Below are 27,642 nucleotides of genomic sequence, written 5' to 3' on the forward strand. Positions count from 1 at the left end.
CTATGTCCTACTAGCAATATACAACTATATACATATATATTTGTGTGTATATAGCATGTTGTTTTATACATATATAGAGATATATGGTATACCTATGTGTCTATGTATGTGTCTTATACAAGTATTGGTGTTAGAGTTTGAGTCTTAGGAAATATCTACAATTTTTTTTCCAGCTTTATTGAGATAATAATTGACATATCCCAGTTTCTTAATTGATACGAATATTGCTTCATCTAGTCACTTTAATTAGTAGGGGATTTGTAGGTCCTTTTATTTTTCTTTCCTTTTTTTTTTTTGTTGTTGTAGGTCTTTTTAAAGAGTTTTTTTTTTTTAAGTCTTTATTTGTCAGAGAGAGAGAGAGCACAAGCAGGGGGAGTGGCAGGCAGAGGGAGAAGCAGGGGAGCCTGATGTGGGGCTCGATCCTAGCACCCTGGGATCATGACCTGAGCTGAAAGCAGACACTTAACTGACTGAGCCACCCAGGCGCCCCTTTAAAGAGTTTTTCAATGAAGAGTGAAATATATTTGGAAATGAATGTATAGTTTTAAAGCTGATAAATAATTTTGTCTGTTTTTTTGTCTTAGGCTGGAAATTATGATGCCTGTCTGCAGCACCTTGCTTGCCTACAAGAAGTAAACAAAGATGATTATAAAATAATTTTGAATACAGCAGTGGCTGAGTTTTTTAAAAATAACCAAACGACAACAGATAGTTTGAGACAAACACTTAACCAGCTGAAGAATCAGGTGATACGCAAATGAATTTAGCTGTAAAAATACTGTGGTATTCTCTCAATTGTGCAATAGAAATACTTAAGGAAAATTCATAGGACATGTCTGATATTGATAGCACAATTTCTAATGTATCTAAAACACTTGCATTAATTTTATAAAATTATTATTCCAGGAAATGGAAGGTATGTTGTATAATTTTATTTTCTATTGTATTTTTAAATTGAACAGAATAGATTAATATACCAAATTTGAATGAGCTTTGGAGTGTTGAGAAAAAATTAAAGTGGAAATATATGAAAAAGCTTAACCGCTGAGATTATCTTTTTTTTATAACTGCAAAGATCTGATTATTTATAATGTCAAATAGCACTTTGGATCAGGACATGATTAATTGATTAAATAGAAGATATTCTGATTCATATATGGTTTGGGGCTTGTCTTGGTCATTGGTCATAACAGCAACATTTCTCACATCACAGAGTTAGAGCTTTGATAGTCAAAAGGGCTGATGATGAGGATGATAATAGTATCAGATAGCAGACATTTATTGCTTATGATGGAACAAGGCCCTGCTAAGAACCTTGTATGCAGCATGTTACTTATTCTTCCCAGTAGTCCTATGAAACAGCTACTATAATTTTTCTCATTTTACAGATGGGAAAGCTGAGGTACAGATAGCTTGTATAAACTGTCCAAAGACACAAAGCTCTTAAATGAAAAGAGCTCCATCAACCCAGTCCTATTTGACTCTAGGGTCTGTGCTTCTGATTACTGCTTCATGCTGTAGAAGGTCTTAAGACCTTTTTGAGCTCCTGTCCTTGTTCGTGAATACCACTATATAATAGAGTATCACCCTAATATGTGATATAGTTAGAAATAAGTGACCCCTTCAGGGTCTTCATAATTTTTTATAGGAGTAAAGCTACTTTATAGTATCACCCTAAACGTGGTATTGTTAGAAATAAGTAACCTGTTCACGCTCTTCCTAATTCTTTACAGGAGTGATTTTTCAACCCTATTATAGTTCCTCAATAAAAATGAGAATAATAGGGGTGCCTGCCTGGCTCAGTTGGTAGAGCATGCAATTTTTTTTTATTATTAACATATAATGTATTTGTTTCAGGGGTACAGGTGTGTGATTCATCAGTCTTAAATAATACACAGTGCTCACCATAGCACGTACCCTCCCCAGTGTCCATCACCCAGCCCCCCCATCCCCCCACCCCCCTCCGCTCCAGCAACCCTCAGTTTGTTTCCTGAGATTAAGAGTCTCTTATGGTTTGTGTCTCTCTCTGGTTTCATCTTGTTTCATTTTTTCCTGTCTTCCCCTATGATCCTCTGCCTTGTTTCTCAAATTCACATATCAGTGAGATCATATGATAATTGTCATTCTGTGATTGACTTATTTCACTTAGCATAATACCCTCTAGTTCCATCCATAGAGCATGCAGTTCTTGATCTCGGGGTCATGAGTTCAAGCCCCACCTTGGGTGTAGAGATTACTTTAAAAAAAAAAAAAGAAAAGAAAATGAGAATAATAGCCAACGTTTATTAAACGCTTATGTGATTCCAAATTCCATATTAAATGCTTTTTATGTTTTATCGCATATAATCCTCACATTCAACCCTTAAGATAGGTACTTGTTACCTCAGTTATAAAACTGGGATTTAGGGAGCCTAATAATTTTAATTTATATAGCCAGGAAAGGGAGGAGCAAGATTTGAACCAGACCGTCTGAGTTTTTTTTTTTTTTTAAAGTAAACTCTACATGTGGGGTTTGAACTCACGACCCCAAGATCAAGAGTTACATGCTCTACAGACTGAGCCTTCCAGGCACCCCCAGACTATCTGACTTTTGAGCCTGTTTTCATAGCTACCCCAGTCTTCACAAATTTATATATCACATTTCTTTATTTCTCTAGTCTTAGTAACTGTGACTTTATCTGGAGCTCCAGAATCGAAGGAAAGATGATGTTTGTGGCTATCTAGTACACATGTCCTATGACCCCATAGACTGTTTCTTCCAGGGAACATTTATTTGGTCTTTGAGCACAAGTTCATCCTTAAAACCCTTTTTTAGAGTAAGAGACTCCTGCAAACTTCCTATTAAGCCAAGAAAACTGCTTTTTGAAATCCTTTCACCAGTCCTAATTCTTTTTTTTTTTTTGCTTTTATTCTTGATAAGGCTGGTTCAATAATCCCCCTCACGCCATCCAACTCTCTTGCGTTTCCTGGAAGTGTTTGTACCTGTGTCTCCTAGCTTTATCTAAATCACACTTCCATTCAGAGTCCTCTCCTTGGCATAGTTACATACCTTTACAACCTATTCCACCTTTATTAATATTTTATCTCATTTAATGAGTAGTTTTTGTTCTGGCTGGGGCAAATACTAGATGTTTTTGGTAAGTCCTAGAAGATGTTGCTGTTATTTATGTCATATGTTCAACCATTTTTGCTTTGTTTTGGTTTTGTTTCTTAAGAAGAAAGAATTTATTTATTTATATTCTTTGTTTGCTAGAGAGAGAGAGAGAGAGAGAGAGCAAGAGAGCACTCACACGCACACACAAGCAGGGGGAGCAGCAGGCAGAGGGAAAAGCAGGCTCCCTGCTGAGCAAGGAGCCCGATGTGGGACTCAATTCCAGGACCCTGGGATCACGACCCGAGCTGAAGGCAGATGCCTAACCGACTGAGTCGCCCAGGTGTCCCTACTTAAATAAAATCTTTAAAAAAAAAACACCAAGTCTTAAAAACAGACCCATAGCAGTCCCTGCCATTTGACAGCAAACTCCCAGTGCCCAGCAACTAGTAATCTGCTTTGTCTATGTATTTGCCTACTTTGGCTGTTTTGTATAGGTGAATGTTCAACCATTTTTGAATCCAAAATTCCTTAATTTGTCCAAAACCCCCTTTTCTGGCTAAGAATTAACCCTTTCTTAGCTCATTCTCTCTCCATTATATTACTACCAAGAAGTACTATTTTTCTTAGTCACTTGAAGACTATGACTTGGTAAGTGAAGATTATACAGAACCTGCAAACTCAACAGAGATGCAAGTGCTTGTGGTCAGAGAGGACCAGTTGTTAACATTTGAACCGCCCTGTCAAGCTCACCACGTGGATGACGAAGTCTCAGGTGTCTGATTACAACTCTGTCATGAACCTTCTGCTTCCTTGCCATCAGCCAAACCAAGGTTAAGTTCATCATGTATATCAAAGTCCCACTGCTTAATTTAGGGAAGTGTCAGTCTTAGAGTTAATTATTTAACATTGCTCAATAATTTGTTCCAATCTTTAGGGGCACCTGTGTGCCAAAGTTGGTTGGGAGTCCGACTTTTGGTTTTGGCTCAGGTTGTGGTTTCAGGGTCATGAGATTGAGCCCCGTGTAGGGCTCCAAGCTCAGTGCAGTGTCTTCTTAGGACTCTCTCTCCCTCTCCCTCTCTCCCTTTCTCCCTCTCTCCCTCCTCCTCATGCACTCTCTCTCTCTCAAATAAGTAAATCCTTAAAAAAATAATTTATTCCAATCTTAATAGTGGCAAAGAAAAATTAGTTTTAATACCAATAGATTTCCAGTTTTGTGTGTTAAATGAAATTACAGAATGTTTGTAAAACTTGATTAAAATTTGCAAGCCTGGGCCACCTGGGTGGCTCAGTCGTTAAGCGTCTGCCTTCGGCTCAGGTCATGATCCCAGAGTCCTGGGATCGAACCCCGCATCGGGCTCCTTGCTTGGCGGGAGGCCTGCTTCTCCTTCTCCCACTCCCCCTGCTTGTGTTCCCTCTCTCGCTGTGTCTCTCTCTGTCAAATAAAAAAAAAAAAATTTGCAAGCCTATTGCTACAGCTTAGGGAGGGGATATGCAGGTAGTCATTAGCTTTAAAATGCAAAGTGTTGTGGTTTTTTAATCTGATATCAGATGTGAATGTTAGTGTTTTAGCAAAGCCATTAAAAGCCTATTTTTGTTGTTTATTACTTTAAATAATTTTTTTTTAGTTATATGAACAAAACCTGAAAATAAGAGGAATATCAGAAAATATACTCCCTAGCTATAAAACCTTGGGCAAGATAATTAAGTTTTTTGTGCTGGTCTCCTTATTTATAAAATGGAAATGATAATATCTATGTCCTCGAGGTATCTTGAGGATTAAATGAGGTAGTCTCTATAAAAGGCTTAACATAGTGGGCCTGGCACATAATTAAGTAGTTAGCCATTGTTTATTAATGTTTAAATTTTACTTCAGTTTTTACAAAATGAAATCAAGGTTATTTATACATATGTTGTGTGTGTGTGTGTATGTGTATGTATAAAACATAGTGCATACAGGAAAGGTCTTTTGAGTTTTGCCCACTGCCAGAGAGGCTAGAAAGTAGGGGACCGTCTTGGAAGCCATATTGGCAGTTAAAACATTGACGATATCTTCACAGTGGCAAGGAAGAGACTTGCCTTGCTTTGTGCTAGGTACTACATAAAGTCCATGAAAATGTTTTACTTAATGGAATTTTATTATGAATAAAATAATTTTGAATATATGAGAATTAAAATCTAGAGGTCTTGTTGAAAATGGAAAAATTCAGAGTAAGAAATGTTGGCCTTTGTTTCTGTTTATTCATATAGATTCTTTCACTTTTGCTCTTTATTTTCTTACTGTTGTGAGAACAACAACGATCTTTGTTGATTGTTTCATAGGTCCACTCAGCTGTTGAAGAAATGGATGGATTAGATGATGTTGAGAACAGCATGTTGTATTACAATCAGGCAGTCATTCTTTATCATCTGCGGCAGTACACAGAAGCGATAGCAGTTGGTGAAAAACTTTACCAGTTCATAGAACCTTTTGGTATGTTCTGTAAAAAATTTCCCTATCATCAGGGGACTTGGGTGACTCAGTCAATTAAGTGTCTGACCCTTGATCTCAGGGTTGGAAGATCGAGCCCCCTGTCGGGCTATGCACTGGGCACAGAGCCTGTTTGGGATTCTCTCTGTCCCTCTCCTTCTGCCCCTCCCCACTCTAAAAAAAAAAAAAATTCTCATATTTGCAGTGGCCTCTGGTACTTTTACGTAGTTAACCTAAATCAGGGAGTTGTCTGTTAGTATTTAAAGAAAGAAAAAAAGCTGTGTAGGTTTTCTTAATAGCTAGAAAAGATAAAAATGGCATTTTTAGATGAACCCAGGTTTTCTTTTAGCATTTCTTCCCCACTCCTCAATTTTTTTTTTTTTTAAACATCTCATCTACTCATTTGAGAGAGAGAATGAGCAAGAGAGAGAACATGAGCAGGGGGAGCAGCAGAGGCGGGGGGAGCAGCAGAGGCAGAGGGAGCAGCAGAGGCAGAGGGAGCAGCAGGCTCTCCACTGAGCAGGGAGCCCGATGTGGGGCTCGATCCCAGGACCCCCGGGATCATGACCTGAGCTGAAGGCAAACACTTAACTGACTGAGCCACCCAGGCACCAGGCACCCTGCCCACCCCTCAGTTTTTAAAAATGACTGTTAGAAATGATGTTTCTGATTGGAAAGACTTAGTGATTTTTGTTTTTCTCTGCTCTTTGAATACCACCTAGTGTACCCAATCCATTCTTACTTGAGCAGTGTATTAAGGAGTGTTTGGGGATGTTAAGGGACAGTGAAATATTTTGTCCATTGCCTCACTGACGTTTTTGTGGATAATCAAAGAATAGATAGTACAGACTATGCTAGCTTTTTTTTTATCTTTTATTTTATTTTTATTTTTTTTTAAAGATTTTATTTATTTATTTGAGAGTGAGAGAGACAGCGAGAGAGGGAACACAAGCAGGGGGGGAGAGGGAGAAGCAGGCTTCCCGCGGAGCAGGGAGCCCGATGCGGGGCTCGATCCCAGGACCCTGAGATCATGACCTGAGCCGAAGGCAGACGCTTAACGACTGAGCCACCCAGGCACCCAGGAACCTTATTTTTAGATAAGGCAATCAAGGAAGGCCTGGGATAAGACAGTATTTGAAGAGACCTGAGTGAAGGTAAGAGGTGAGCCACATGGCTCTTGAGGAGGAAAGCATTCCAGCCAGAGGTGATTGTATATGCAGAGAACCAGCAATGAGCTTGAGTTTAGTGAGAGGAACAGCAGAAGTCCGTTGTGACTGGAACTAGGTAGGGAAAACAGAAGCAAACGAAGTCGAAAGTAGTGAGGGGCAGAATAGGTAAAGTCCTGTGGCCTAGGTGAGGCCTTAACTGTTTTAAGAGTGGTGGGTGACCTTTGCGCATCAACCACCTTGATTTTAGTTTTAAATGGAATCCACTCTGGCTGCTGTGTAAAAGCAAGAATGGAATCAGGAAGACTTGTTAGGAGGCTCTCTTAAGGGCTTTTGAAATTTCTGTTCTTGATTTTAGCATTTTTTAGACCTTATTTTTCCTTTTTTCTTCTGAAAGGAAAAGAAAATAGTGTTGTGATATACCAGGTTACCCTTCCTTTCTTTTTGGGCTCTTCTTCCTTTGAAGTCCTTCTTAGAGTTGGAAGGAACCTCAAAAGATCACCTGGCTCACCCCCCTGCCTTTAGGCAGGTGAAGTATTCTCCCCATTTTACAGGTCGGCCAGCTGAGGTCTAAAAATTAGCTCAGTGGTGTGTAGAGGCCACATATCTAGTAAGTAGCCAAGCGAATACTAGAATTGAGGTTTTCTTCTTCCTAAAGTAATATTCCTCATTTCATGTGTTGGTGTTTGGTAGATATTTTGTCAAAGGAGGATCTGTCACTAGGAACCCTACAATGAGAAGCCTTGAGATGCAGAATAGAATAGCATTGTTGGTATTGCAAGTTTTCCATTTGTGGCTCTAGGTGATGAACAGTCATTTAAATAAAGACTTAGTGTTTGCTCTTAACTTTTTGGGGAGGAGTGGTCTGAAATGTTCGCTTCACTTTGGATTATAACTTTTCTTTTCCTGTTTTTTTTTTCCCCAGAAGAAAAATTTGCCCAAGCAGTGTGTTTTTTGCTTGTAGACCTATATATATTAACCTATCAAGCTGAGAAAGCTTTGCATCTTCTTGCTGTCCTAGAAAAAATGATTTCACAAGGCAACAATAACAAAAATGGGAAGAATGAGGTAAGTGTTCTGAGGTGATCAGATTAAAATTTGTGGTTAATATTTGGAGTTATTAAATATTTTAATAGCTTTATTGAAATATAATTCACTTTACAGAATGGTTGCTATTGTTAATCATACCGTAGTATTACATACTCGAAAATGGCTAAGAGAGGGCGCCTGGGTGGCTCAGACGGTTAAGCGTCTGCCTTCGGCTCAGGTCATGATCCCAGGGTCCTGGGATCGAGTCCCGCATCAGGCTCCCTGCTAGGCGGGGAGCCTGCTTCTCCCTCTGCCTCTGCCTCTCTGACTCTCATGAATAAATAAATAAAACATTTAAAATAAAAAAAAAAGAAAATGGCTAAGAGAGTAGATCTTTAAAGTCCTCAGCACAAGAATAAAAACCTTTTGTAATTGTGTATAGTATAGTGATAGATGTTTTAACTAGACTTATTTCATAGTATTTACAAATATTATTATGTTGTATACCTAATAGTGTTTATGTCAGTTATACCTCAATTTAAGAATTCTTGTAATAAAAATCAGAAGAATTATGCCTACCCTCAGGCAGCCCACAGTCTAGGTAGGGAGAGACAGATGAGTTAAAATTTTGATTAATGGGGCAACTGACTGTTGCTCTACCAGCTCGGTAGAGCATGTGACTCTTGATGTCAGGGTTGTGAGTTCGAGCCCCACGTTGGGCATGGAGCCTACTTATTTAAAAAACTAATTTGATCAGTGACCTAAAAAAGCAAATATAATTCACATCTACAAAATTTAACATTTTAAGGTGTACAATTCAGTGGCTTTTAGTATACTCACTGAGTTGTAGAACTGTCATCACTATCTAAATTCCAGAACATTTCATCACCCCAAAAAGAAACTCTGTAGCTGTTAGCACTTTCCCCCTTACCCCTGGTAACCACTAATCTACTTTCTATCTTTATGAATTTGACTATGCTGGACATTTCATATAAATGGAATCATACAATATGTGGCCTTTTGTGATTGGTTTCACTTGGCATAATACCTTCAAAGTTTCCCAAGTTGTAACATGTACTTCATTCCCTTTTCATGTATTTCATTCCTTTTTATGGCCATATAATCCTCCACTATGTGCTTTTGCCACATTTTTTTAATCCATCAGTTGATGGTCATTTGGGTTGTTGTCCACATTTGACTTATAAATGATGCTGCTATAAACATTTGTATACATATTTTTGTGGTGGCATATATGTTTTCATTTTTCTTAGGTATATGTTTAAGAGTGGAATTGCTGGATCATACGGCAGATCTATGTTTAATCTTAGGAGGAACTACCAGCCTGTTTTCCAGAGTAGCTACACCATTTTACATTCCTACCAGCCTTTCATGAAGGTCCCAGGTTCTCCACATTCTTGCCAACCTTGTTATCTTTTTTTTTTTTTAAGATTTTATTTATTTATTTGACAGAGACACAGCGAGAGAGGGAACACAAGCAGGGGAAGAGGGAGAGGGAGAAGCAGGCCTCCCGCCGAGCAGGGAGCCCAATGCGGGGCTCGGTCCCAGGACCCTGGGACCATGACCCGAGCCGAAGGCAGACGCCCAACGACTGAGCCACCCAGGCGCCCCTTTTTTTTTACACTGTAACCATCCTAATGGATGTAAAGTGGTATCTCATAGTGGTCTTAATTTCTGTGCTTACTAAGGGTGTTTGCATCTTTTCATGTGTGAAATGTTAGTTTTATAGAATGTAAAGATTAGAATTAAGACAATAGAAATCCATAATCTGGATAAACAGGGCAGCTTTCTTTTTCTTTTTTTTTTTAAGATTTTATTTTTTTTTATTTATTTGACAGAGAGGGACAGCAAGAGAGGGAACACAAGCAGCGGGAGTGGGAGAGGGAGAAGCAGGCTTCCCGCTGAGCAGGGAGCCTGATGCGGGGCTTGATCCCAGGACCCCCGGGATCATGACCTGAGCTGAAGGCAGATGCTTAACGACTGAGCCACCCAGGCACCCAGGGCAGCTTTCACTAGAGAAAATTTCATCATTTAAGTTCTTCGGAAAGAGTGCATATTTATGACATATTCTGGGATAAAAGACTTGGTGTACATTAAGAATACTTTTTAGATCTCATGGGTTTTTTTTTTTTTTTTTTAAGACTTTATTTATTTATTTATTTGAGAGAGAGAAACAGCATGAGAGGGGGGAGGGTCAGAGGGAGAAGCAGGCTCCCCACTGAGCCGGGAGCCCAATGCGGGACTCGATCCCAGGACTCCGGGATCATGACCTGAGCCGAAGGCAGTCGCCCAACCAACTGAGCCACCGAGGCGTCCTCATGGGTTTTCTATTTTTAAGATTTTATTTGTATTTTTAGTTATTTATATTTTTGAAGATTTTATTTGAAAGAGAGCGCGCACACGTGCACGAGTCGCGGGGTGAGGCAGAGGGAGAGGGAGAAGCAGGTTCCCTGCCCAGCAGGGAGCCCAATGTGGGGTTTGGTCCCAGAACCCCAAGATCATGACATGAGCCGAAGGCAGACGCTTAACTGACTGAGCCACCCAGATGCCCCAAGATTTTATTTTTAAGTAATTTCTACACCCAACGTGGGACTCAAACCCACAACCCCGAATTCAAGAGTCACAAGCTTAGCTGACTGAGCCAGTGGAGGTGGCCACCATGAGGTGCCCCTCTTGTTTGTCTTGCTTGTTCTCTAGTTGTCAAGGGATGGTCCTCTCTTCCTGTCCCTGTCCTTTTGTTAAAAAAGGAGTTATTTGTAGAAAACAGATTGTTAATACCTTTCTTTCTACCTGTGTAAGTTCTCGAGGTTTAAAAGTAAGTATTTAGGGAGTCTGGGTGGCTCAGTCATTAAGCATCTGCCTTCTGCTGGGGTCATGATCCCAGGGTCCTGGGATCGAGCTCAGCGTTGGGCTCCCTCCTCAGTGGGGAGTCTGCTTCTCCCTCTCCCACTCTTTTTGCTTGTGTTCCTTCTCTTACTATGTCTCTCTCTGTCAAATAAAATCTTTAAAAAAATAAAGAAAGAAAGAAAAGTAAACATCTAGCATTACTTTTTACAATTTAACAGGTGTAGATAGAAAATAATTCAGTTAGGGGCGCCTGGGTGGCTCAGTCATTAAGCGTCTGCCTTTGGCTCAGGTCATGATCCCAGGGTCCTGGGATCGAGCCCTGCATTGGGCTCCCTGCTTGGCGGGAAGCCTGCTTCTCCCTCTCCCACTCCGCCTGCTTATGTTCCCTCTCTCGCTGTGTCTCTCTCTGTCAAATAAATAAATAAAATCTTTAAAAAATAAATAAATAAATAAATAAAAAGAAAGAAAATAATTCAGTTAAATCATCTTAGCATTATTCCTAAACACTGTGTGGTAAAATACTTTGTTTTTATATTCAGTATGTAAGAGAGTTGATAAAATAAAATTCTGTTCAAAAGATGCTTGTGTCCTCTGCTAGATACTAAAGTGACAAAAATAAAAACCTTATGGTTCACACTTCGTGAGAGAGGAGAAAGATGGGGCAGCATCTGTCCAGGGACTGGGAGGAAGGCGAGTAGGGACGATTTTGGAGAAGTTTAGGGGCGCCTGGGTGGCTCAGTTGGTTGAGAGTCCGACTCTTGATTTCGGCTCAGGTCGTGATCTCAGGGTCATGAGATCAAGCCCCACGTAGGGCTCTGTGCTCAACGCGGAGTCAGCTTGAGATTCTCACTGCCTCTCCCTCTGCTCCCCCCCCCCCCCCCGAAATAAATACTGATTTTGGAGAAGTTTGGATGTTTGATTTGGGCCTTGAAAGATGTAATATAATTCGACTAGTCAAAAGCAGAGGGATGGAGCAGAGTAACTGGCATGGCAGAGAAAACACAGAAGGTGTGAGAGTGGTTACATTGGAGGAATTTCTGGTAACCTGAAATGCATAGTACACCTGAAAAATGATATAGGAGATCCGGAGATGAGATTGGCAACTCAAATATTGGTCACATTGTGAAGGATTTTGGATATTACTAGGAATCTAGCATATGATGTTGGCAGTGTTTATACCAGAGAAAGTTTTTAAGAGGGAAATGACATGGGGGCACCTGGGTGGCTCAGTCTGTTAAGTGTCTGCCTTGGGCTCAGGTCATGATCTCGGGGTCCTGGGACTGAGCCTGACGTCAGGCTCCCTGCTCAGTGGAGAGTCTGCTTCTTCCTCTCCCTCTGTCCCATACCTCCCTCCTGTTCTCTCTCTCTCTCTCAAATAAATAAATAAAAATCTTTTTAAAAAAATGTAGACATCAAAAGTTTAAAAAAGGGACGCCTTGGTGCCTCAGTCAGTTAAGCATCTGCCTTCGGCTCAGGTCATGATCCCAGTGTCCTGGGATCGAGCCCCACGTTGGGCTCCTTGCTCAGTGGGGAGTCTGCTTCTCCCTCTCTCACTCCTCTGCTTGTGTTCCCTCTCTCGCTGTGTCTGTCAAATAAATAAAATCTTAAAAAAAAAAAAAAATTTCCTATTACTCCCTCCAGACTATTATACCTGAATCTCTGGGAGTGAGACCTGGGATTCTGTAGTTTTAAAATATTCTGTAGGTGATTCAGATAAGCTCACTTGTAAATCACTGATTTAATTATGGTAAAAAATTTTTAATTTTGGTTAACTTTGTTTTACCACCCTACAGACTGGTAATAACACCAACAAAGACGGATCAAATCATAAAGCTGAAAGTGGAGCCCTAATAGAAGCTGCAAAATCAAAGATTCATCAGGTAGCATAAATTCTCAGAGAGGTTATGCATCACGTATATTTACTAATAGTTATGAATGATGAAGAATGTGATAGATCATTGAAAGCAGTAAATAATTCAAGGCATGTATATTTGTTTGGCTTTGAAATATTATAATTTAAAAGCATATTTATCCTTCTAATTATATTTGCTTAAAATGATAATGCAGTATCTTTTCTTTAATTACTTGATAAAAGATTGAGAGAAATGGCCTGGGAATGTATTGGATGATAAAATCAGTTTGTAGACTACTAAAATTCATTCTTAATTAGCCAGGTGCAGATAAAAATGATAGGAATTAGAGAATTGCTGAATCACTCTATTGTGCCCCTGAAACTAATACTGTATGTTAATTATACTGGGATTAAAATATAAATTAGTTTTTTTAAAAAATAAAAGAATTGTTAGGATTTTTGCTTGGAATTTAAGTATAAATTTTATTCTACCATGTTTTTTGTTTTTTAGAATGCATTCTAAGAATACAGTAAAAATAGATTAAGATAATTTAAAACTTAGTTTTGCAAGTAACTGGTATAACTATGTTGTAAACAGATTGGGTTGAAATTTCATTTAACTAGAAAGTAAAACTAGTTCAGCATGTGTAAATCCATCATAGTTCTCACATATTAGCATTTTCCTTTGATAGTATAAAGTAAGAGCTTATATCCAAATGAAGTCCCTGAAAGCATGCAAAAGGGAAATCAAGTCAGTCATGAACACAGCTGGAAATGTAAGTTTCTTCTTGATTTTCTTTTTTTTTTTTTTCCAGTTTGTAACTTTTATGTCCTAAAACTTTCTTGTTTGGATAGTAGGTATTTGTCAGTCTTAAATAATTTATTTTAGTCTATTATAGTATAATATACTGTTACATATAATCCTTGACATTGAGTTGTAAAGTGATGATCATACTGTGTCTATAATTTAATACTTTTCTCACTTAAAATTATAGCAAGCATTTTCCCTTGGTGCGTAGCCCTCAAAACCACCATTTTAAATAGCTATCTAGTATTCTGGAAATGGTTTATCACAAGTCACATAAAGATTTACTGTTAGACACTTCAGGATTTTATTAGTTTATACTCAAAACATGTATTAAAGATTAACAGTTCAGCTGTAGCCCAAACCTACCCTTCCAAATGATCTTTGACTTGACAGTACCTCAATTTGACTAACGTTGCTAGAGTATTTGAGATAAAATTACTCCTTCCTTCCACTCCCTCCACCCCACTCCTCCACTGATACATAACGTTTAAGACTGTGGAGGGAAAAGGTAGAATTGTGAACGTTCTTGATGCTTTTGGGAAAACTGTTAATTTTAAGTATGAAGTCATAAGGAGAAATAGTTTGGCTTTGAAGTATTGTAGTAGTTTGTACTACAGTTTGTAGTAGGAATGGTTTAGGATAATTGACCCTAGGAATCCTAGGCAGGATCCAGATTAGTCACTGGGTCAGTACTCAAGTGATTTTTGAGGAGAACAAATTGTAGCCAAAGTCTGAGGAGGTAGACTTGAGGCTAAGAGAGAAAAGCCTAACTAGCCAGCTAACCATTATCAAACCTTTTTTGAGATAAAAGACATGATCCCTGCCTTAATGGAAGCTATATTCACAGGGGAGAGAGAAACAGTAAAATAAATAATTGTAATGCCGGGTAGTAGTAATACCTAAATCAGGAGGAAGTATTGCTACCCGGAATAAGCTTTGGAAGCCCTTGTTCCTCAATGACCAGGAGGCAGAGCAAAGCATGAACAAGGACTTAGAAGAAAAGCCTATAGCTAAGCTAAAGTGAATAAATGATGAGACCAGGATTCCTGATGTCCTCTTGGATGGATGTTTAGTCTGCAGATCTATGCATGCTTTTGCATTCTAAATAGGTATGATACAGATGATCCTCCACTAGGATTCTTAGGGGAAGTGAAACATGGTCTGCCATCCAAAATGTGATCTTTGTCACAAGCAAGATTAGCTCTTGAAAATAAGGCATTCTGTTAGGCAATTCTTCCATCCACAGAATGACACTTTTTTTTTTTCCTATTTGGAAAGGCATTGGATTATTTGTGTCCCTTTGGGTTCTAATGAAGGTACATCTGTACCCTAAAAAATAAGGGAGACCTCCAGTCTCTCTAAATAGTCATTGAACTGAAGGACCTAGTTAAATTGGCTTCCAAGTAGTAGTATAATAAATGAAGACAGTCTGTTGTTGATCTGCAGACTGTATTCTTATACATATGTACTGCGTGTTATTTTTTTTAGGCAGACCCTTAATTCAGTTGATAAGGTGCTCTCTGATAGGTTTAATTTTTTTAGATCGTGAAAGCAATGAAAAATTGCTAGTTTTTTGTGAGCATGATTTAAATGATTCATTTATGCTCTTGAATACATGCCAATACAGCAGTGTGATTATGATCTCACAATAGACATCTGAAAACAAAATATAAGCAACTTATATTTTCTTTACAGTCTGCACCCTCTCTATTTCTTAAAAGCAATTTTGAGTACTTAAGAGGCAATTATCGAAAAGCTGTGAAGCTATTAAATAGTTCAAACATTGCTGAACATCCAGGATTCATGAAAACAGGTAAAAGAAAATTGTGAAATTCTAGTATTTTTTCTGGCTCTTCTGTCTTTTGTTGTTTATTTCCTATAGTGCTCTTCAGTGTGATTTTTGCTAATTTTTTTATTTTTTTATTTTTATTTTTTATGACAGAGAGGGAACACAAGCAGGGGGAGTGGGAGAGGGAGGAGCAGGCTTCCCACAGAGCAGGGAGCCCGATGCGGGGCTCGATCCCAGGACCCTGGGATCATGACCTGAGCTGAAGGCAGATGCTAAATGACTGAGCCACCCGGGAGCCCCGCTAATTTTTTTAAATGAAATGTTTTATTATTTCTGCCGCAGAAAATTCTTAGAATTTATTCTATTATTTGTTTCCACTTTATTTATTTTATAGATTTATTTATTTTAGAGTGGGAGTGAGCATGGGGAGGGGCAAAAGGGGGGGAGCAGAGAGAGAGAGAGAGAGAGAGAGAGAAGCAGACTCCCCACTGAGTGCAGAGCCTGAGGCTGGACCGATCCCAGGACCTGTGCCAAAACCAAGAGTTGGATGCTTAACCTACTGAGCCACCCAGGTGCCCCTATTTGTTTCCATTTTAGAGGAAGCTTCGGGGCTCCTGGGTGGCTCAGTGGTTGAGCGTCTGCCTTCGGCTCGGGTCATGATCCCAGGGTCCTGGGATCAAGCTCCACATCGGGCTTCCTGCTCTGCGGGGAGTCTGCTTCTCCCTCTCCCACCCCCCCTGCTTGTGTTCCCTCTCTCTCTGTCAGATAAATAAATAAAATCTTTAAAAAAAAAAAAAAAAGAAGCTTCACTCCTTTACTTTTCTCTCACCTCGTGTATGCTTTCTTTCATTTCATTTTTTTTTTTTTAAGATTTTATTTATTTGAGAAAGAGAGAGTACAAGCAGGGGGAGCGGCAGAGGGAGAGGGAGAAGCAGGCTCCCTGCTGAGCAGGGAGCCCAATGTGGGGCTCGATCCCAGGACTCCAGGATCATGACCTGACCCGAAGGCAGACACTTCACCGACTGAACCACCCAGGTGCCCCCATTTCATTTTTTAATACCAGCTTACAAATTATGCCCAGGACATAAGGTCCTTGGACTTTTACTTTGTGAAATGAGATCTTTTAAGGAAATGAGATGATAATGTTTTTACTTTTCCCTTTTCTCCCGTAAAAGCTATGACCATATGATGATTTTTTTAGATTAACTATATCAAAAATATTTCTATAAAGTTGGGAAGATAATTATCATTATCTGTTTTCTATTTCAAAAGTTTTTTTAAAATATTTTATTTATTTATTTGTCAGAGAGAGTGCACAAGCAGGGGGAGCGGCAGAGGGAGAAGAAGGCTCCCCACTGAGCAGGGATCCCGATGGGGGACTCAATCCCAGGACCCCGGGATCATGACCTGAGCCGAAGGCAGATGCTCAACCTACTGAGCCACCCAGGCGTCCCTGTTTATAGAGAGTTTTATTTATTTATTTTAAGATTTTATTTATTTACTTGACAGACACAAAGTGAGAGAAGGAACACAAGCAGGGGGAGTGGGAGAGGGAGAAGCAGACTTCCTGCCTAGCATGGAGCCCGACGCAGGGCTCAATCCCAGGACCCTGGGATCATGACCTGAGTCGAAGGCAGACATTCAACAACTGAATCACCCAGGTGCCACTAGAAAGTTTTTTTTTTTTTTTTTAAAGATTTTATTTATTTGAGAGAGAATGAGAGAGAGCGAGTACATGAGAGGGGGGAGGGTCAGAGGGAGAAGCAGGCTCCCTGCCGAGCAGGGAGCCCGATGCGGGACTCGATCCAGGGACTCCAGGATCATGACCTGAGCCAAAGGCAGTCGCTTAACCAACTGAGCCACCCAGGCGCCCGCCCCTAGAAAGTTTTAACGAGGTTTACGCGTCAGCTTAAGCATCCAGCTCTTGATTTTGGCTCAGGTCATAATCTCAGGGTAGTGAGATCGAGGCCTGCATCGAGCTCAGTGCTGGGTGTGGAGCCTGCTTAATTAAGATTCTGTCTCTCCCTCTCTTCTCTGTGTCTAAAAAAGAAAGGGTTTTTTTTGTTTGTTTTTTAAAAAAAGTTTTAATGAGTTGCTTAATACGGTTGGTAAAATGAAAGGTAAAATTTGGGGCTTTCTTTTAAGTTCACATCATTGCTATTTTATGGGGAGAAAGGGGGAAAATCCATTTATTCAAGAAATGAAGTCAAACTATTGAAAATGCTTTATCCCAAATTTAAAATGCAAAGATGGGGACGCCTGGGTGGCTCAGTTGGTTAAGCCTCTGACTCTTGGTTTCAGCTCAGGTCATGGTCTCAGTGTTGTGAGTTTAAGCCCCAGGTTGGGCTCTGCACTCAGCGTGGAGTCTGCTTAAGATTTTTTCACCCCTCTGCTCCTCCCCCCTTCACATGCACATGCACCCGCACTCACTCTCAAATCAATCAATCAATCAATCAATCAATAAAATCTTAAAATGCAAAGGATGAATAAGGTTTTTGGGGATGTTTTCTTTTAGATTCTATCCAGATACGAAGATAGAACACACATGCAGGGGCGCCTGGGTGGCTCAGTCGGTTAAACGGCTGCCTTTGGCTCAGGTGGTGATCCCAGAGTCCTGGGATCAAGCCCGGAGGCGGGCTCTCTGATCAGCAGGAAGTTGGCTTCTCCCTCTCCCTGCAGCTCCCCCTTGTTGTGCTCACGCGCTCGCTCGCTCTCTCTCTCTCTCTCCCCCTGTCAAATAAATAAATGAAAGAAAATCTAAAAAAAAAAAAAAGCACACCTGCAGACATACTCACCTCCCGCCGCTTTACCCGTTCTGTTAAGTGGGGTTGTAAAAGATGGAGAAAAGCAATTTGTTCCATTGCAGTTCTCTTGGATATTCTGTTTATTCTGAGTACCAATTTTTAATTGTGCTAAATTTTCATTTTTGCTGTTTTATTGTCATAATTTCCCCTCAGAGTCCCATAACACCCAAACACTGAAATGATCTTTAAGACTAAAAATTCAGTATCCTTTGAGAAAATTTTGCTTAGGATTGTCTTGATGCAGATTTCAGAATCAATATTTTTAGGCTCTACAGTGGAGTGAGGAGCAGGACATACAGTTGACTACTCAACAGTTAAGATGACCTAATGGGAAAGATTTTTATATAGTAGTTATATATTTTACATACTGAATTTTTTATAGTTATTAATTTAAAATATTTTCTCATGTACAATTATTTTTTGCTGCTGATAAAATATGCTTATTGGAAAAGATTCAGGAGTAGAATGTTTCTTAAATTGTTCACAGTGCCACTACCAGAGGTGGCCTCCTTTAAACATTTTAATGTGTTTCCTCTGTCTTCCCCAGAAGCCTACTATTTGTCTTTTTAAAATACCGTTGCTCAATTTAAGAACACATCCGAAGAAAATCTTTAGATTTTAGTATTAAGCATTGAATATCCTGAGTGTTAATTTTGTCAGTCTGATCTGGTATTTTATATCATTGTGGAAAAGACAATCAGTAAATTGTTTTGGAGTATTTGGGAAGCAGTTTAGAAGAAGAAAACTAAAGCTTGGATTGCTTTCATTACAGCAAAGTAAAACCCAGAGGAATGAAGGGTTGAAAGCAACTAAAGAAAACTTGAATATTTTAATTTTGGGGGGGGGGATACTTGATTTATCCAAAATGCAAGAACCATAGATTTTAGAAAAGATGATTAAATTTCACCACATAAAAATGTAAAACTTTTTATGATTAAACGCACACACATACACACTGAAGCAGGTCATAAGACAGATGACACACTGGCTTTGGGGGGAGTATTTGAAACAGATGTGACAGAAGGTTTCTATAATATACTAACAGGTAACCAATAGGAAAAACATCTGTAACCAAATAAAAAAATGGGTAAAGAACAGAAAGAAGCAGTGTATTACAGGATAAGAAATACAAATGCCTAACAAGCTTGAGAAGATAGATGCTCAGCCTTAGTGATAATTAAAGAAGTGTGAGCTAAAAGAACAGTGAAGACTTTAAACAAGCAAAAGCAGGATTTTATATATTGTTTAATGTATTCTTGCTACTCATGTAGTATGTTTCCATATATACTGATTCTTTCCAGTTTCTACATAATATTTTGTTGTGTGGATGCAGTGCATATAATGTTACTAATAAATACTTTTTGTCCTTTGCATTATTATATTATTTGCCCACAATTATTTAAAAATCAGAAGAAAAGATTAAGCAGGCTAACAAAATCAATGGGTAGGGTTTATCACCTTTAATAAAAGATTATAAAAGGAAAGGAGCTTAGAAAATTTTCAGATGTCCTGAATTTCAGATGCCTTATAAACTTTTCTATAAGGACCAGGTGGAATTCCTGTTGCATTGCCAATTCTTGTGTGGCGTATGTCAACAGTAACATTTTTGGACAAATTTATTTGTGTTTTTGTCAGGTGAATGCTTGAGATGCATGTTCTGGAATAATCTTGGTTGCATCCATTTTGCCATGAGCAAGCACAATTTGGGAATTTTCTACTTTAAAAAGGCTCTGCAGGAGAATGACGGTGTTTGTGCACAGCTCAGTGCAGGCAGCACTGATCCAGGTGAGCCCATCGCTGGGGGACAGCTCGTATCTTCCTACTTGAGAGATGATATTAAAGAGCAAGCATCTGAGCACTGAGTAGTGTAGAAAATTGTTGAGTCACTGTGTTGTATGCCTAGCACTAATATAACAAGGTAAGTAAATTATACTGGGATTTAAAAAGTAATTTTTTGTTTTTGGTAAAGAATAAATAGGTAGATAGTGATCAAGTGTCTGGTCAGAATGCATCCATATGTGCCTGCCTACAATTAACATCGACCCTGCCCAACGGGTTTGACTCCGGAGACTTTTGGTAGATATGGCTACTTCAAATAGCAAGGTGGTAGGAGTAATTATCAAAGAAATTTATAAATTACATTTACTTTTTCATGGATTTGAAAATCAGTAATCACACATGGTAATGTTATAAAGCAAAGTATGTTGCTAAGATTTCTCGACTCGTTTTTTTGGTGTTTTTGTTGTTGTTGTTGTTTTGTTTTGTTTTGTTTTTTAAGTAAGCTATATGCCCAATGTGGGGCTTGAACTCACAGCCCCGAAATTAAGAGTAGCATGCTTTACCAACTGAGCCAGGCAGGTGCCCCTAAACTAGTTTTATTATCGCTTCTTTCCAGGGTTTCACCTGGGATGTTACAGGCAGCACCTGACAGTCTTTTTTACTTCTTTATTTTTTTGCACCTGACAGTCTTTGAGCAAATTCCTGAAGTTCCTTACTTTAATATTCATATGATACGGATCCTTGACCTGGAATGCTTAAAATCAAGCAATTATTTAGCTTTTTTAACCATAAAAAAACTGATGAAAAGTGTATCCAAAATCATAAGTAGTCTTATTTTATTGTAGACTGTGAAACTTTGAATAAGTGAGTGAACCATAGTCATTGTAGGTACAATATATTAATTTTTATTTTCATAGTAAAGTTCCCAGAATCCTGCTAACATTAGCTGAATACTTCTGGTTAAGAAAGCACATGACAATAAAATGGCTAACCAAAATGAAAGTTAAAAAAGAAAGTGAATCTTCTGAAAAGGTGGAAAGGTGGTTAAAGATTCATAGGAGTCAGTGGGTCCTATCTATTTTGTTTGCCTTTCTTGACCATTGTTACCTGGGGAGCTGGCAAATGAGAAGAAACATCGCTGGCCACACCAGCACAAGCAACTGAGATGACTGTGGAGGATATTTGTGGGGTTGAGGATGAAGATCATCACTAGTAGAGAGCTATTACAACCTTACACTGGGCCGGAACACCTGGGTGGCTCAGTCGGTTAAGCATCTGCCTTTGGCTCAGGTCATGATCCTGAATCCTGGGATCCAGCTCTGTGTCAGGAGTCTGCTTCTCCCTGTCCCTCTGCTGCTCCCCTTGTTTGTGCTCTCTCTGTCAAATAAAATCTTCAAAGAAACACAAAACTTCACACTGGGGTCCTTGGTATTAAACAAGGTAGTATTTAAGTATTTAGTGGAATAAATGTTTTCAGTGTAACTTATTTTTAATCTAATGTTTTCTTCTTACCTAATTTGTATCATTAGGCAAGAAATTTTCGGGAAGACCCATGTGTACATTACTAACCAACAAGAGGTATGAGTTGCTGTATAACTGTGGCATTCAGCTTCTTCACATTGGAAGACCTCTTGCTGCCTTTGAGTGTCTGATTGAAGCTGTTCAGGTTTATCATGCAAATCCCCGCCTCTGGCTAAGGTTGGCTGAATGCTGCATTGCTGCAAATAAGGGGGTGAGTGCTCCTTGGGTATCTTATACCCTCCCCCCCAACTTGTTACATAGAAAGCAGAAAATACTTGAAAACACACAAGACCTCATTCCCTTTATAACTCTCAGAGAATTTATAGGGCGCCTGGGTGGCTCAGTTGGTTAAGCGACTGCCTTCGGCTCAGGTCATGATCCTGGAGTCCCTGGATCGAGTCCCGCATCGGGCTCCCTGCTCAGCAGGGAGTCTGCTTCTCCCTCTGACCCTCTCCCCTCTCATGTGCTCTCTCTCTCATTCTCTCTGTCTCTAATAAATAAATAAAATCTTTAAAAAAAAAAAAATAATAACTCTCAGAGAATTTATAAAGATAGTCTGTTCTTCAACAGTTGGACAAAAGATTTAGTTTCTTAAAGTCAGTTGTTAACATTCTGGTTCTTAAAGTATAGCAGCCTGTATCAGCAGTCACATTAAAGAGGTGAAGCCAGCGAGAGGGTCGTATCTGTTGGAACAGTGGTCTGCTAGCTGCTGGGGCAGGGGCCATATCATCTGCTGGCCTGAGAATGGTATGTGCACCGGGTGGTTAGGGAAGGGCTAAGACCATGAGTGTGCAAAGGACTGTACAACACTGCATTTCCTTCAGTGGGGAGGGGCTTTACTTTTGATTCAGTAAATGGTTCAGAGTTCATGGATTATCAAGCTGTCTCTCTCACACCTTTGTCCACAGTGACGGTGAGAAATAGGCCAGTTTACATGGCTGTCCTTGCCTAGAACATCTGCACGTGGTGGTTGGTAGAAGCCTTTGGAATCTCAAGTGGGGAGTGGTCAGTGGGAGTAGGAGAAAGACAGGTTCTATCAGAATTAACAGATGCCTGTATCACCCCATTTCTTACCCACCTGCCACCCTTGCTGCACTCTTTGGCTGTGTGGAGATTGGGAGGCCTGGCACCTGGGGTTTGTCTGCCATAGGTGATATAGATGTTTTTGCTGCTCCTATTGCTGAACAGCACTTCCTGAGAAGCAGCTGCAAAAACTAGCATTTAGAAGTATGTTTGCCTGGCAGTTTTCACACATGATACTTAAGTTGTTCATGATTTGGGTATACCACTGGGGAAAGAGATAAGTGCTATCTTTGAAGGGCTTTAATCATTTATATAATTGTAATTTGCCTTTTAAAAAAGGACAACTTTTTTTTTTTTAAGATTTTATTTATTTGACAGAGAGCACAAGCAGGGGGAACAGCAGGCAGAGGGAGAAGCAGGCTCCCTGCTGAGCAAGGAGCCCGATGTGGGACTTGATCCCAGGACCCCAGGATCATGACTCGAGCCAAAGATAGACGCTTAACCGACTGAACCATCCAGGTGCCCTAAAAGACAACTTTCTTACTGGATATTTCTTAAATTAGCTGACAATTTTAGGCAGTATTTATACTTTTTTAAAACAAGAATCTCTAGAAATTGGGGCGCCTGGGTGGCTCAGTCATTAAGCGTCTCCCGTTGGCTCGGGTCATGATCCCAGGGTCCTGGAATCGAGCCTCATATCGGGCTCCCTGCTTGGCGGGAAGCCTGTTTCTCCCTCTCCCACTCCCCCTGCTTGTGTTCCTGCTCTTGCTATCTCTCTCTCTGTCAAATAAATAAATAAAATCTTTAAAAAAAAAAAAAAGAATCTCTAGAAATTGCTTATTCTCTTTAATTCATTCATGAATTTAAGTGTTGGAGACCTCTCATTTGGACAGTTATTGGAAACCAGGGAATTAGATCTTCCTAGGAGTAGAGAAATACAGTAAGGTTTAATATTTTCTTTTAAAATTACTTATTTTTAGAAATAGTACCTTTAGGATAGTCTTCATTCTGTGGATTTTATTATGAAGTCCCCATCCTCCCATTTTCTTGTACAAATTTCTAATTTTTTAAAAAAGACTTTATTTATTTAATGGGGTGCCTTCAGCTCAGGTCATGATCCCAGGGTCCTGGGATCGAGGCCTGCGTCAGGGTCCCTGCTTAGCAAGAAGCCTGCTTCTCCCTCTCCCACTCCCCCTGCTTGTGTTCCCTCTCTTGCTGTGTCTCTCTCTGTCAAATAAATAAAATCTTTAAAAAAAATTTGTATTTATTTATTTTGAGAGAGAGAGCATGCACAAAAGGGGGGAAGGGGAGGGGCAGAGGGAAAGGGAGAAGCAGATTCCATGCTGAGCAGGGAACCTGATGCGGGGCTCGATCCCAGGATCCTGGGATCATGACCTGAGCCAAAGGCGGACGCTTAACTGACTGAGCCACCCAGGCGGCCCTAAGTTTCTAATTTTTAAAAAATGGTAGGGGTGCCCTGGATGGCTCAGTTGAGCATCCAACTCTTGGTTTCCGCTCAGATCAGGATCTCAGGGTCATGGGAAAGAGCCCTGCATCCGGCTCTGTACTTGGCAGCGTAGAGTCTACTTGGGATTCTCCCTGTCCCTCGTCTGCCCCTCCCCCTGCTCACACGTCTTCTCTAAAACAAATAAGTAAAATCTTTTTTAAAAATGGTAAAGATACTTGATTGCCATAATTTGGTGAATCTTAGAACACTCAGTTTGTGCTACAAATAGGGAATTTGCCAAAAATAATTATCTATGTCTATGCTTCTCCTTCTAAAAAAGATCTAAAGTGCCATAAAAGACAGTAAAAACAACCCCCAAAATACTCCTGAATAAAACCAGAAAACAAAATCCCAATAAGTAGAAATTATAAACTACAAATAAAATTCCATAAAATGTGTTTAGTCAGTATAGAAGGAATGCTGACCAAAGCAGTTTATACGTTCAGAAATAAATTGATTTTGGGGGCACCTGAGTGGCTTAGTCGGTTAAACATTTGCCTTTGGCTCAGGTCATGATTCCTGGGCGAGCCCACATTGGGCTCCCTGCTCATCGGGGAGTCTTATTCTTCCTCTGCCCCTTCCCCCGCTTGTGCACTTGCTCGCTCTCGTTCTGTTCTCTCTCAAAATCTTTAAAAATAAGTACTTTTTTTTTTTAAAGATTTTATTGATTTGTTTTTTGACAGAGACACAGTGAGAGAGGGAACACAAGCAGGGGGAGTGGGAGAGGGAGAAGCAGGCTTCCTGCCGAGCAGGGAGCCCAATGTGGGGCTCGATCCCAGGACCCTGGGATCATGACCTGAGCCAAAGGCAGACGCTTAACGACTGAGCCACCCAGATGCCCCCAATAAATTCATTTTTGAATAAAAAGAACGAACTTAATTGTTAAATTGGTGATGCTAAGGAGATGATTTATGTCCTGTTTATCTGATGCACATTGCTTCAGACCGCTTTTGTCAGAAGCACAGCTTACGCTTGCTTGGGTAGGTATAATATGTGAGAAATCCTGCTAATTATCAAACGTAGACTTAATTGCAGGGAGAGTATTTAAGCATTTTAAGAGAAGGCTATTAAAATATATAAATGTGGGGCACCTGGGTGGATCAGTCGTTAAGCGTCTGTCTTCGGCTCAGGTCATGGTCCCAGGGTCCTGGGATCGAGCCCTGCATCGGGCTCCCTGCTCAGTGCGGAGTCTGCTTCTCCCTCTTCCACTCCCCCCGCTTGTGTTCCCTCTCTAGTTGTGTCTCTCTCTGTCAAATAAATAAATCTTTAAAAAAATATATATATATAAATGTACCATTTATTTTTCTTAGTTCTGAAATTCAAATATGTTGAGTGCTGTTGCTGTTATGGCACTATAAAGTAATATTTTAATTACATACGATTCTTCTACATCATGACTGATCTGACACACGTTCTGGCTCTTGGTGTATTATTGAAAGTATTAGTTTATTATTGTGGGTTTTTAGTTCCAGTCCATTTTTGTTTTCATCCGTTGCATCTTCAAATCTAGCCATCTGATTGATCGGCTTGCATGACCTTAAGGATCAGGAAAGAATGTATGGATGAATCATTATAAATTTATCGCCACCAGTAGGAAAAGAAGTCAGAATGGAAGTCTTTCCCATAGTGGTTCAGAATATCCACTATCTGTAATTTTTCATTAATATTGCTTGGCTGCATCCTTGACAAAAAATTTCCAATCAGAGAGGTGCCTGGGTGGTTCAGTCGGTTAAGGGTCCAACTCTTGGTTTCCGCTCAGTTCATGATCTCACAGTTGTGGAATCGAGGCCTGCATTGGGCTCTGTGCTCCGTGTGCAGTCTGCTTCAGATTCTCTCTCCCTCTCCCTCACGCTCTCTCAAATAAATAAATAAATAAATAAAGCCTTTAAAAAAAGTTTTTAATCAGAGCAGTTTTGTATTTTTTAAGCATGTTGTGTTTTTTTTTTTAAAGGTTTTATTTATTTATTTGACAGAGACAAAGCGAGAGAGGGAGCACAAGCAGGGGGAGTGGGAGAGGGAGAAGCAGGCTTCCCGCAGAGCAAGGAGCCTGATGCAGGGCTCGATCCCAGGACCCTGGGACCATGACCTGAGCAGAAGGCAGACGCTTAATGACTGAGCCACCCAGGCGCCCCAAGCATGTTGTATTTTTTAAGCACTATGTAATATTTTCTGTTTAAAATGAATATGCAAGTGAATCCTTGTTTTATTAGAAGTCATAGATAGTAAGTTATAGTAGGGGCAATAAGTAACAGTACAGAAACATTATGCTTAGAGAAGGACTTTTTGCAGGGCAGAGTTTAGCTCTGTGAGTTCATGGATTGGCTCCAGTTTATTCTGCATATGAGAATCTGCCTGACTTTATATGACTAGTTGGGAATCCACCTGCAGGTAACTCAGAGATTTGGAGTGAAAGGGAAGATAGAGGTAGTTGACACCATCCAGTTCCCATAGTAAGATGATGCATCTTAGTGAAATATCCTAAAATACTGTATATGTGTAAGTAGCTTTTACTCTTTTCAGTTTAATGTTTTACAGGGCTTTAGGATTTTAATTTTCTATAAGGCAAGAATTGTGCCCATGTAAATTTTAACATATAGGTTGTCTGAGTTTATAAGTTGTTGACAATTTAATGCTTTCAATGAAGAAGCACAAGATATGTGTTTTAGAAAGTAGAGCTGCTTCCCTTTTTCATGAGTTTTTGTGGCTCTATATGTTTCCTTAATCTGATGTCGAAGTGCCTGTAATATGCAGCATGGTCCCTGGGATGTAGAATGTTCTAAGTAAATCATTCTAAATAAATGCTTGAGTCATTCTTGAATTGCCTTTTTTCCTTAGAATTACCTCAAAGTTCATATTAAAGTACAGCATGCATCACAGACTTCCCACCCCATGTACTAACTAACTACTCTTCAATGTGGAGCATATTTCGCTCCACATCGATGGATCTTAGGAACTTCCTTGGAGTAACCGGAAAAGTATTAGATCATTTTTCACATCCTGTCTTATAATTGCATTAAATTAATTGGAAATTATTTATATTTTGTAGACTGCTGAACAAGAAACTAAAGGCCTTCCGAGTAAGAAAGGAATTGTACAGTCTATTGTTGGTCAAGGCTATCATCGTAAAATAGTTCTGGCATCACAGTCCATACAGAATACTGTATATAAGTAAGTATTTTGCAAAGAGAAACTATAGATATTTAATACTTCACATAATGTTATTTATAAAAATATGCTTAAGACTTATCACTTTATAGGAGAAATCATTTTGTAACTAGGTTTTATTGCTACTTCAACAAATAGATCCCCATATATAGGTTCACAGTGAATATTATCTGACATAAGAATTCAGTTAATTACATCTATGCTGAAACTGTTGATGGCCTAAGAGACCCTGGTCTATTCAGTACCATTATTCAAAATGTCCAGAAGAGGGCATCTTGATGTTTCTTTTTTTTATATAATTTATCATTGATGCTTTTTATTTAGGTATTTTCTTATAGTCCCTAAAGGTAATTCTTAGTATTTAGAGAGAAAAGTACTAATACATAAAGTAACCAAAGCATTATAAAGCTGGTCACATGTAAACCTTCAGTTGAGTAACTTTTAAATATGAACATCTTTATCTTGTATAAAGATTCCAATTTGGAGTTGCTATTATTTCTAAAGTAGTAGGCTTTGTAAAAAAAAAAAAAAAAAATTGGCTGTATTTTTTCTTTTCCAAAAAATAAAAATGTTCCACTACCATTTAAAAGTTCTCCCAGGGGCACCTGGGTGGGTCAGTTGGTTAAGTGACTGCCTTGGGCTCAGGTCGTGGTCCCAGGGTCCTGGGATCGAACCCTGCATCGGGCTTCCTGCTCGGCGGGAAGCCTGCTTCTCCCTCTCCCACTCCCCCTGCTTGTGTTCCCTCTCTCACTGTCTCTCTCTCTCTGTCAATT

At 39.6% G+C, this 27,642-nt stretch overlaps 1 protein-coding gene across 7 annotated transcripts in view; it reads left to right on the top strand.

Annotated features, from left to right (window-relative positions):
• Positions 1-27,642, top strand: part of CNOT10 (CCR4-NOT transcription complex subunit 10) — a 78,286-nt gene that overhangs the window by 22,366 nt on the left and 28,278 nt on the right. For all 7 annotated transcript variants that reach the window (XM_032409057.1, XM_032409058.1, XM_032409059.1 and 4 more), the window contains exons 3-11: positions 585-746; positions 5,414-5,564; positions 7,653-7,795; positions 12,415-12,501; positions 13,166-13,249; positions 14,977-15,094; positions 19,510-19,659; positions 21,183-21,385; positions 26,751-26,872. In XM_032409057.1, the coding sequence (XP_032264948.1) occupies positions 585-746; positions 5,414-5,564; positions 7,653-7,795; positions 12,415-12,501; positions 13,166-13,249; positions 14,977-15,094; positions 19,510-19,659; positions 21,183-21,385; positions 26,751-26,872 (1,220 nt within the window). The remainder of the gene's footprint in view (positions 1-584; positions 747-5,413; positions 5,565-7,652; positions 7,796-12,414; positions 12,502-13,165; positions 13,250-14,976; positions 15,095-19,509; positions 19,660-21,182; positions 21,386-26,750; positions 26,873-27,642) is intronic.

The sequence above is a fragment of the Phoca vitulina genome, unplaced genomic scaffold (genome assembly GCF_004348235.1).
Source record: "Phoca vitulina isolate PV1807 unplaced genomic scaffold, GSC_HSeal_1.0 scaffold10, whole genome shotgun sequence".
Lineage (NCBI taxonomy): Eukaryota > Metazoa > Chordata > Mammalia > Carnivora > Phocidae > Phoca > Phoca vitulina.